This window comes from Azolla caroliniana, unplaced genomic scaffold, assembly GCF_043228905.1.
Source record: "Azolla caroliniana isolate FFs.n. ecotype wild unplaced genomic scaffold, voAzoCaro1.0.p SCAF_21, whole genome shotgun sequence".
Classification (NCBI taxonomy): Eukaryota; Viridiplantae; Streptophyta; class Polypodiopsida; order Salviniales; family Salviniaceae; genus Azolla; species Azolla caroliniana.
The window spans coordinates 9,870,839-9,882,742 of NW_028230456.1; the positions used below are offsets into that span (position 1 = coordinate 9,870,839).

Sequence of the window (11,904 nt, forward strand, 5' to 3'; positions counted from 1 at the left end):
ACTCTTTCACTAACATTTACATCCTCTTCAAGGTTACCAATCGACATCTTTAAAACCATGTGGATATAAGCAAAAGCTTAAAATGTACATATTGTTTTGCATTGAGGGTGAGAGAAATTGCATTGAGAGTAAGATCATCTAATGCCATATATGGGTTTTTATTTTTATTTTTATTTTGGGGGGGGGGGGGGGGGGGGTTGTGAGCTTCACATCATTAGGTAGTCGGTATCAATAATGAGACCGGTCGATAATGACTATACACTAATTAAAATACGATCTATTCTGACACTTGATGAAATTGAATAACCAAAATGTTTTAGAGTCAGAAGTTGAGGCGAGAGAAAACACGACTACTAAATGTAGTATGGTGTACAACCCAAATCTTTGGGAAAGCAAAGATTCTTTGCTCTTCTTAAGCTCATTGGAATACAATTCCAAACTTGTTTTTTCTTTTATTAAATGCTTTGAATGTTCTCACACATCATGATGCATGTTGAGCTTTCCCAATCTTACAGTAGTATTCCTCAGAGAGAATTACATGACCAAAATTGCAACATTTGATCATTGTGCCGAATGTATTCTTGTGTCATGTGAAAGATTGTTTCTTCTCAAAGGGCTAAGGTAAGAGGTAGTAGAGCTTGGAACACTAGTGCTACTAGTAGTAGTACTACTACTAGTGGAAGTAGTAGTAATAGTGGCACCACTAGAACTTTTAGAATTGAAGATGTGGGTAGGGGTAAGAGAACCTGGATGGGGATGAAGATGAGGATGATCATGAAACCCACGATGGTGATGGTGATGTCGTCGGTGGTTGCGAGTCGTTGTGGGCGTCTCGTTGTCGACAGACGCATCAACCTTACGATTGTTGTTGTTCTTTAGGCCCCACAAAGGGGATAGGGTCCTACTCCAAGCTCTCCGACCCCAGCTACGTGACCGAGGGAAATTCCGGATTTCGGCATCAGTGCTAGCATTGTATTCCTCGTAATCATTGGGAATGTTAAAGTGTGGGTGAAGGAGGTGGTGAGGTTGGACATTGGGTCCTTTGGGGTCTCTAGGTTGTTGCAAGATAGTGTTGTTGTTCATTGGGGAGGAGGCAACTTGTTTCAAGTCAAAAGTAATGCTATTGGAACCTCTAGTGACATGGACAGACTTACACCTTTGTAGACCATGAGGTGGCATCCCCTGTAGTAGCTCATGGCCATCATTGGTGACATTCCTACTTATACAAATGTCCTCTGACCTTGCTGGGGATGCATCCCCTCCTAGTCTCATGTTGCTATTGTTGCTGCCCCTTGCTTCCATGATACCATTTACATGGTCCTCACTCATCTTCTTTGGTACCTTGTTATATGCCACATTGGGAATGTAGCCCACACCTTGTTTGGCTTGTACCAATTCATCCCACTTATTATTAGGAGCTGGGCTCATCATCCCTTCAATCACAACATTCTCCATATTGGCTAGGAATGATGGCGATTCATGGTGGTGGTGGTGGTCGGGAGTTACTCTCGATCCGTCACTTCTATCGATTTCCTCGCCTCGCACCTTGTTAATGTTGATGTTAATGTTAACGTTAACGTCGGCCCCACCCGCGCCATTCGTGTGCCGGTTAGAGCTAGATCTAGAGCTCTTTCGTCGGTTAAACAGAGATAACAGCCATGAAGAGGAATTACTGCTGTTGCCGTTGCTGTTGCTGTTGCTGTTGCTGTTGCTGTTGTGATGATGTGTAAGTGGATTAGCAACGCTAATGTTGAGGTGGTTGGTTTCTGATATGGATTCTAGATCTGCCTTGTGATGATGATTTACCCTTTTGCTACCAATTATTGCTTGCTCTGGCTGTTGTTGTTGAGCCTTTGTGTTAGAGGTAGAGTATAAGATCCATGAATGATGTGGAGGAGGAGGAGGAGGAGGGGCAGGAGACTTCATAACCTTCACTAATTGCTCAGAGTCCCTATCACTGTGAATGGGCTTCTTCAGGAGCTTAGGCTTAGTGGGCACATGGCTAATGGAAGAGAACCATGAATTAGAGCTTTTCTTGTTGACATGATTCACAAGGGCATGGGAAGGTGTAGCTGTTAAATAATTGCCCACATGAGGAGTATTGTGAGTAGCTGAAGAAGAGGTCTCTATGTTTAGCTCAGATTCGGACGCGAAGCTCCCTCGGGAGCTCGGCGCCCTCATCATCGCCATCATCATCGTAGCGGCCGCGCCCGTGGTGCTGGTGCTGGTGCTGGTCTTCTTTCTCTGGCACTTCTCTGCTACATCTCTGCTAGATAATGTGGCATTACTTACATTGTGGTGGACTGAATTATAATGACTATGATGATGATGATGATGATGATGATGATGATTGAGGGGGTCCTTTTTGGCACGGGGTGTGAGCTTAAGATGGGGCAGGGAAGCCAACATGTCATGGAAGCCATGGCCAGAATGTGGAGGAGGATCCCCTTCCTTCTCTTCTTCTTCTTCTTCTTCTTCTTCTTCTTCTTCTTCATGTTCTTCATGTTCTTCTGCTAATGGAAGATTGGGCACCAATGGTGGATCAGGTGGAGGTGGAGGTGGAGGTGGAGGAGGTAAGGAGTCGATGGAGTCGATGAGGGAGGCGAGCCTCTCCCTCACACAGCTCCCGCACACACCCACAGACATGTGGTGCGGGTGCTTGCTACAGAATTGGTTGAATCCATGGAAATTGTTCATTCTCTGAGTGAGGATCCAAGTTGTGCAGGCAAGCAGGACCTAGCTACAATTTCATCATCATCATCATCATCATAATAATAATAATAAGGGAATCCAATTTGTGGAGGCAGGACCTAGCTACATTTCCATCATCATCGATTCATCATCATCATAAAAGGGGGGTTCCCTTCCTTTTGATCTTCTCTGAGTGTGAAACAGGGGAGGAGAGAGAAAGAGTAGGGGGGGGGGGGGGGGCTAGTTGGAACAGGGGAAGAGAGAGAAAGACAGAGAGAGAGTGAGTGAGTGACTGTTTGTGTGAAATGTATACTAATATCAATATGTATCATACCTACTAGAGATTGTGTGAAGGAGGCAAGGAGGGTGGTTTCACACTTGATATATCTATCTCTATCTATCACAAACTATACATACAACTTGTGAGCATTTGGTGCCTCTTTTTTTTTTAACCTCTTTTATTGCTTCTCCTCCACACTATGTATGTACATATGTTATCTACCCGAGCCATGAGGCGTTCGCCCTTTCCACCTTCTTTAATACATATATACTCGCGTACATTATTATCTCTCACTTGTCCGCATTCCGCATTATATATATAGCTTGCCATTTGTTTGTTTTGCAACATGGGGACATATTCCTAGACCCTAAACTTCGGCTTCAGAGTTCACCCCTTTCCTCTCTTCCTTCTTTGATCACTACTGAGTGCACGATCTCGTCGATGGCGTTTGATGTTCACTCTATCGTGTATAGCTTGCAAAAATGGGCATACACGATCAACTGTTCGATGCTTGCCATTCACACTAGCCTGATTTTCGCAAATGCACGAATTGTGTGTATAGTCTGCATTTTGTAACGAATTATTTTTTAGTGTCGGAGAGTGTTTAAATTGGGAATTCTCCGAGTCTCCAAACAAAAGTTTCAAATCCTCTTTTTCTAAGAGACAATACATTCGCATAATCATGTGTAATATATATATATATATATATATGGAGACAAGCCTTCCTACTTTCTTGACATGACCTCAGAATTGTAAGGTTCTATCATTATAGTTTACGAGCCTACTATTTACTGTACTCCTCGTTAATTGACAAAATATGAATTAGTTAGTGACCCATGTAACCTACAAGGATGCAACGCAACCAAGGATGGGAGAAATTTCCACACGTCAAGCTAAGTTTGGCTAAAGACGAAGCCGTGAACTCAATAATGGCACAAATTGAATAGAAAACCCATGAATTTATTTATTGACAAATCACTTGCAATGTAAGAATCTATTTTAATTGACATCATTATGTCCATAAATTTGAACCAATCCATATCCCCAAGGCTCTATCCAATTAATTACATGTTCTTACCATGGAGGTTCCAACTTTGGTTTCTCCGTACTATTTGATCATACAATTACTAGGCTTCACTATTTGAATTAAAATATTTGATGGAGCTTCTTCTCACCATAGTGAATAGACCAAAGTTACCGAGAGAATGTGTTGGCCTTGAATGTATTTTGTAGGTCCTGCATCACAATTCACACTTCTCATGATTAATATGCCAAAGATCTTTAATGTCTAGACATTCAAAATGTACCTACACATGGAAAAATTTATTTGGGCAATACGTTTCTCATGCATGCACTCTCTACACATTTCTCTTTGTCTTCTCCTTGGCCAACTCTTGTCCTCTCCCACTGATTGAGGTCTTGTATGCTCCAGAAATATAATGCATGTATCTATTTATAGTTGTGTTTTGTACATCTAAAAGGCTTTAATAAATGATCCTTCACATTCCAAAGATCAAACTTGAAAAGATGAAATAGTAACAATCAAATAAAACCATGTTTATGATGTGTATGAAAGACACAAATCTAGGCTATTCCTTGAACCTAGAGTCTAGGTCCTAGGGTGGGTTTTTTCCCCTACTTGTTTTCTGTATTGGCTAACATCGAGGACGTCTAGATGATCTAAAATACGGCATAACATCAACTAGGCTGTGTGTGGAATGTTGGAGGCCTAGTTTACTAACAAGTTTGGTTGCACAGTAGAGTCAGTACAAATCAATCAATTTGGAACATACCTTTGTATATTTTGATATTTTAGAGACATGTGATGATACTTAATTGGAGGAGATTGGAACTACCCATTAGTAGTTTTGAAAACAAAGAACATCCCAATATATTCTAGAAATTTTGAGGTGGCCTTCTAGGACAACCAACTATCAATATGCATTGATTTACTATCTCAATGTTGTTCATTTGTGTGCCTTTGGCTATGTAGCACACATGATCAATGGTTGATTATGGAACATGCCTACCCAAATGGATTTCATCCAAACATACAATGAACATGTCAATGAGTAGGTATAAAAGTATGCACTTAGTGAAACACGATCAACGCCAATATCTCGACAGTGACAACAATTGAGAATAAATATACTTAGATGATCGCCAATGCATTGGGCACATAATGAACTTGTTTAGTGATGATTTAAAGTTCTAGTCGTATTAAAAAATTACATTCCCAAGAGATTTAAAGGTTAAACCAATAGTTCTAGTGATATGTTCAAAGTCAGGTCAATAAATGGATATCTCTAGTGATTTACACACTGGTGTCTCCATACCATGATCTACTTTTGTCCAAAAGGCGTAAATGTATCTTCTTGTCCTTGCATTACTTTTCAAAGGTAAAGGGCACCAACTATTCATTATGGTCATCCGAGTCAATACCTTTTTGTATCACATCTCATTTGCTCAATAAAGTTACAAAATTGCATCCATTTTCGAGATTTGACAATTGAATCAATCAACAACAGAGGAAACAATTGTGACAATGGATTGCATTAATTACAGATGTTCATTTTGAAAATCCCATATGAGATAGATAAGATGTATAACTATATTTATAATATTATTACCAGCAATTAAACTAGGGAAAATATCATAAATACCATCCTTCTATATGGAGTGATGCCCATTTTACTCTCATTATTCTCCGTAATATCAAAACTACCCCTTGTTAAACCACAAGAAGAGTAATCGAGTAATGGATACTCTCTCGTCACTTAGTAAAAAGGGAAAAAAGTAAAGGTGAATGGTGGAACTCCAAGCAAAAGCAAGAAAGAATGCATATGATTAAGTTTGCATCCGTTCTCATTAGTTTGATACTATCAAGTTGCATGGTGATGTGACTTAACATTTTTTACTTAGGTTGCATTGTAATCTAATTACATGGGCCTAAGTAAGTTCCATGATAATCTGATTAGCTAGCTCCAATTATAGTTAGCTTACATTGTGATTAAGTTACTCTAGAATTTGGTTCCTTAAAATATGCTAATAAAGTTGCCTTAACTTTACTTTTTACATTTTTGGTTGAAGAGAAAGCTCTCTATGCCTTTCAATAGTTTGACTAGGGGGTTGTTTTGATATTATCGAAAATTGCGTTTATAATTGATATTAGAACCGCATATAATATACAAGGAGGTATTCATGTTATTTTTAGATTAAACTTTTATATCCCATAGGTAAACAACAAACAACAATCATACAAATATAGGTTCTTGTGATTAATATTGGATTAGTCAAAAATTGGACAAATGGTATAAAATAACTCAAAACACCCCTATTTATGAACTCTTCAAGGTCTATGAAACTAGTTTGTCGTTTTGGTGTAGCATCAACACATGTAATTAGATGTAGATATGCACTCAATGCATTGTATATACTATAGACATATGCTTTACCGCGTGAAAGATGCCTCAACTTACCACTCCTTTTTAATAAACATAGAAGTTATAAGTAGATAGTTATTCATTTTATGGAAGTATTTGGTTCAAGCCCTTGGATAAGATTGCCCAATAAGGTCAAGGTTTCTCGTCCATAACTTGGTGATGGGAAAAACTTATTATGATTGTTGTGTAATCATTGCGCTTCGTAGATTTTTTATCGTTTTTCATATAATGTCATGACTTATCATATTTCCTATTTTTGTGCAATGTAGTGTGTGAAATGGTGGTAGGTGTTTGCTTTACTATTGGAGAATGAAAATGGTAACGTTTCTAGTCTAATGATTAACAAGGGTTGCAAGGAATTGAGCATCAATATTTAGAGAAAGCAATACAAGCATGGGTGTAGTGCATAGTATAGTTTAAGAGTCCTCGTACCATCATTGCTCTAGGTGACTCATGACGTACATTTTTCCTTCATTCTACATGCACATAGTTCAATTGATAAAGGACGATTGTGGTTTTTCTTATCTAGGGAGAAGATGGGTGATTTGGAACAATTTCAAGCATTCCACTACCACCATTTTGCGTGTTTATTTGTATAATGAACACAACAAGAAAGAAGAGCCTACAAGCATGGACATGCTCTAGCCATAAATCATTTGCTACATTATTCATGTTTGTAATATGCACATATAGGACAATTTTGTCAATTTTCCAATCACTTCATTTACATGTACCAATTCAAACCATGAGTACTTTGGAACTAAGAACATTGAGATAGAATGCATGCATCATAGAAAAAGCAAAGTTGTTATTGATCTCCGTAAGTCACTTGAAAAAGAACAATTCACACGTCATTGCTTGAAAGAGAAAGACGAGTTAGTGATGCTCATCAATAAATATAAGGACATTTCAATACATCAAGAGTGGGATGAATCCACCTTCTAAAGATGGGAACTGATGTCAAGATGTCCACTTTATATAGTACATTTACAAGCAAGAGCAAAGGTTTTCAACTCAATGCAATGAAAACATTGTTGGGTCTTTAGAAGTAAATTTAAATGCCCAAAAAATGCCTATTACTATTGAAATGTTTATACACAGTGGGTTTTTTACTTTTTACCTTTCATGCCCATGGGCTTCTACATGAGTTTCTTTAGCTTCCATATCCATTCAACTTCAAACATCTTTAAGAGCTTGTAGTATTTCATGCTTCTATACTTACTATTTGTACAAAACCAATAAATTTTCTTTTTTTTTGGTTCGAGTGAAGTAGGAAAAGTGATGGAAAACAAAAACCAAAAACAAACCTCCCAAAGTTCAAGATTGTCGAATGAGTTTTCAAGGGAGTTTGTTTCTTACATATATACATATATGTATATAAAGCATACATGACACTACATGCGACAACACAATGCAAAAGTATTTGCATTTATACATCATAAAACAAATTGGTTATGAGATCTTCATCAATTTGATCTAATAAACATTTGTTTATAGATTTATTTGCCTACATTCTCAAAGTTTGTAAACATGTTCATATTTAAATGGTTAAGTTTGTACTTTATAACCTTTAGGTTATGTATCAAAGTCTTGGATAATGAGTTTCATGATAAAAAAATCTTCATGTTTGTGGTTTGAGGTAATGCACACTAATATTTTGGTGCTAGAAATACATATGGCATTGTAGATTTCTTTCTATGTCAATGCAAAGGTAGAAAACAAGATATAACATGCTAAAGTGCAATGTCCCAACAATTCTTTTGCTATAAACTTTGAGATGGGAGAGGACAATTTTTAGGCATGGAGAGAATTGTTAACAATTTCATGTGTTTTTCAAAACTCTCTTCTTATCGGGATGCAAACATGTGTAGTATTGACGTAATCTTCACCGTTAATGAACAGGAAATGGGATTGTTTCTTAGGTGGGTGTGCCAATGGAGCATGGTCGAATCTAATGAATTGGCTTCAATGGATCTTGAATGGATGAGTCATACATTGGTTGTGCATGGGCCATGGTGGGGTCCATAGATGGGACATACACCTCACAAAACCACAAATGATAGATTTCCATAACTCACCAAAATGGGTTCCAAAGCTTACCACCAACTTGGTCACCAAATAAATATCCATCAATACGCTTATTTGGATGTGTTCTTCCAAAAAGATGGGGAAGTAATGATTTTTTTTTTCCAAAACAAAAAACCCCTTCCATTAGTTATAAAATTTTACAGCTGTGAATGTTATATACAAACCACAGAAGGCGCTCGATAGTTTCATCTTATGTGGAGGCCCATTGATTCAAGAAAAGGAGAGGACGACCATTGCTGGAAACTAATGATTTAGATCACCATAGATAAGGTTTTGTTTAATCTAGGCATAATATAACTTTATGCTCGGTAAAGGTTGTTATTCTCTTCACATTGAAGTTTCGTCGTTAAGGCTTACAACTTGAGAATAATAAACCTAAATGGAAATTATAATAAGATCAAATTCACATCTCTCATACTCATGTACATGAATAATCTTTAGTACGACAAATATAAGCATAATTCATGGATAACAATCAACATAACTCATAAGAATACGTGATAACAAATGTGCATATGATGATGGCTAAGTCATCTAGCAACGTGTAATATTATTATTCATCACCTCATAATGCATATGAAATTGACATGTCACTATCTTTCAATAAACTATTATCATTGTTGAACATGTTAATTTATGTAGATGTCAGTATAGATGCCAGAAGATGTCATACACACCGACGAAAAATGCAATGAAACTATGTAATTCTTTTTGTCACCATTTGATGTTTGTTATGTTAATTATTTGATGCTAAAAAGTGTTATGAGGATGTTGAATATTCAATGCCAAATTTATTTTATTGCAAAACCAATACCATGCTTGCACAATGATGCACCACCACTTATTTATAATATAGCCATATGTTCTCATCTATGTCCCCCTTTATCTCTTCATGACACACACACACACACACACACACACACACTCTCTCTCTCTCTCTCTCTCGCTTTCCCTTCGTCTTTCTCTCCTTTGTGTGTGTGTGTGTGGGTATCCACATGTACGATTTTCGTTTCTCATTCTTCATAAGCTAACACGTGTACATCTTCTGTATTACCCCCTAATATTGATCTTTCTTTCTCTCTCTCTCTCTCTCTCTCTATCTCTACACACATACACATATAGATGTATGTGCCTATACTTAATCCCTCTTTTTGTTTTCTTCTTAAAAGTAGTGTATATGTTAAAATAACATGACAATATAAGAAACATTGTTATCCCTACTACAAAAATGAGGATCTTATGGCATAGTAAACCGTTTAAGGTGTCGTAAGATTAGTTGATAGAATGTAACTCCATTTTTTGTCTCATTCTTGATTGGGTAACATATATATACCTCTTCCACACACACACACACACACAAATAGAACGAATCCTCTCGTTTAGTACGTATCTTTGCATGGATGCCTAGCCACAACAAAATGTATATGACAATACACTTTCACATCACCACTTATCCACTTTCAACTAGAAGCCCCTTCGTTGGAGATGATTACAACTCACTGAGTTTTTATTGCTTGACTACTTCAACTAGAATGCCAAGCCTTTGTACAACTTACCATTTTTTTGCAAGTTTGTCCCTTTGCATATGCCACATCAAGAAATCAATTTTTGAATTGGAAGAAGTAAACTTTAGCATGGAGAATGATCCAAAACCGAAGACAGTCTCCAAAAGGCCTCAACATGCCGCTCTTCAGGCACTTCTAAATCTTATTAGCAATGATTGTGATGTCTTCGCCTAATCCTATAGGCACATGAAGGGTTTAATGGATCCTAGATTCTACGAACATATAATCCACCTAAATAATGAGTTCACCCATGTTCAACAATCATGATGTAGAATGATCCTCAATTATGCCACCCTCGTCAAAGAAGAAATCAACAAAGTTCTACAATAGACATCTCTTGGTTGTCAAGAAGGTCACATGAATGAGCTCAATATTTATCATTCATGACTCTACGTCAACTATCATAAGCTCCATGCACCCACCACTTCTTGGATGGCTTCTATGAATGATTCCTTTATCTTGCAATTGTTCAAAAATAATACAACACCTCCTCGACATATCCATGGTCTATATAGCCTCTTATGAATGCATTGCACGAGACAATATCTGAAACCATAATTGTGCTAAATGTTTTTTGTGTAGTTGCCAAGCAACCACATTTAACATACATATCAATGAAGGTGCTTCCTATAAGATGGTCTTTTTCAAACCCTTTCATCACAACCTCCATATGTACTTCTTGGCCATAATTTATGGATATTTTAGTGCCACATGATCTCAAGTAGCAAATATAATTAATGATTGATGGAGAGATACGAACATGTTGCATTTTTTTATATTTATAACAATCCAATACCGTATCACAATTGTGAAATTCAGTATAGCCAAGCGACTATAGATCGATCTGAAACATGGTAAAAAACTACTTGAGCAATATCAAGTAATCCAAATTTTGCATTCATTACAATTAGCATATTACTGATTACAAGATCATGTTCCAAACCATGTTTACAAATAGTGTTGTGCACATCTTGTCCTTTTTCTACTGCTAGAATACATCTAGATGTTTTCAAGACACAAACAAATGCCACGACCTTCAAAGATATACCTTTTGAATGCATGCGTGAGTGCCATTATTATAAGAGCATCCTCCCCACTCCCATTTTCAGCATATCTTGGAATCACTATTGTCCAAGAGACTATATTATGTAATGGTAGTCTTTTGAACACATTGAGTGCCTCTGCGAGAAAGCCACATTTCATATACATATTCAGCAAGGAAGTTCCAACAATCACGTTACTTTCAAGCAACCCTTTCTTTGTTATCACCACATCCTTTTTTTGGCCTTTGCTAACAACCAATGTATGTCCACATACTTTCAAGATGCAAAACAAAGCTAAAGGATTGAGAAAGCACCCATTTTCAACATATCCTAAAATTAGTGTTGTCCAAGAGACTATATTCTGTAATGGAAGTGTTTTGAACACATTGAGTGCCTTTGCGAGGAAGCCACATTTCATATACATATTCAGCAAGGCAATTCCAACAATCACATTACTTTCAAATAACCTTTTGTTTGTTATCACCACATCCATTTCTTGGCCTTTGCTAACAACCAATGTGTTAGAGCTTAATCCTAATGTAAGCATAAGATAAGGAAATATAAGATAGTTATAAAGAGAAGAGAGAGAAAAAAAGGTGCCGATCCACCCGACCACCCCCGAGTGAAGGGATCAAGACGGACTTGAGCCTTGATCGGCGTCCCATACCATCGCCGTGGCATCGAGTCGTACTTGGTACTGGCACACTCGCTACAAGAGTCTCTTCACCACACGATTAGAGTCTCGACGTAGTCGAATGATGTGTTAAATGAGGGTAGCTAGGCCTCATATTTAT

At 37.5% G+C, this 11,904-nt stretch overlaps 2 protein-coding genes across 2 annotated transcripts; both read right to left on the minus strand.

The window, feature by feature from the left end:
- Positions 1-293: 293 nt before the first annotated feature.
- On the minus strand, positions 294-2,790 carry LOC147850604 (uncharacterized). The gene has a single exon (XM_087336545.1). It carries the CDS (start codon positions 2,695-2,697, stop codon positions 562-564), a length of 2,136 nt encoding a protein of 711 aa, XP_087192671.1. The 5' UTR covers positions 2,698-2,790; the 3' UTR covers positions 294-561.
- An 8,092-nt stretch (positions 2,791-10,882) lies between these two features.
- On the minus strand, positions 10,883-11,603 carry LOC147850605 (putative pentatricopeptide repeat-containing protein At3g05240). The gene is made up of 2 exons (XM_087336276.1): positions 11,116-11,603; positions 10,883-11,066 (listed from the first exon to the last, which is right to left on the minus strand). The coding sequence occupies exons 1-2, from the start codon at positions 11,601-11,603 to the stop codon at positions 10,883-10,885; spliced, it is 672 nt and encodes a 223-aa protein (XP_087192402.1).
- Between the last annotated feature and the right edge of the window lie 301 nt (positions 11,604-11,904).

Excerpts from the sequence above, each read along its gene's own strand:
- LOC147850605 (XM_087336276.1), bottom strand. The coding sequence starts at position 11,603 with ATGGATGTGGTGATAACAAACAAAAGGTTATTTGAAAGTAATGTGATT. Across the intron at positions 11,067-11,115 it reads CTCACGCATGCATTCAAAAG|ATGTATTCTAGCAGTAGAAA; the intron begins GTATATCTTTGA and ends GAAAACATCTAG.
- LOC147850604 (XM_087336545.1), bottom strand. The coding sequence starts at position 2,697 with ATGAACAATTTCCATGGATTCAACCAATTCTGTAGCAAGCACCCGCAC.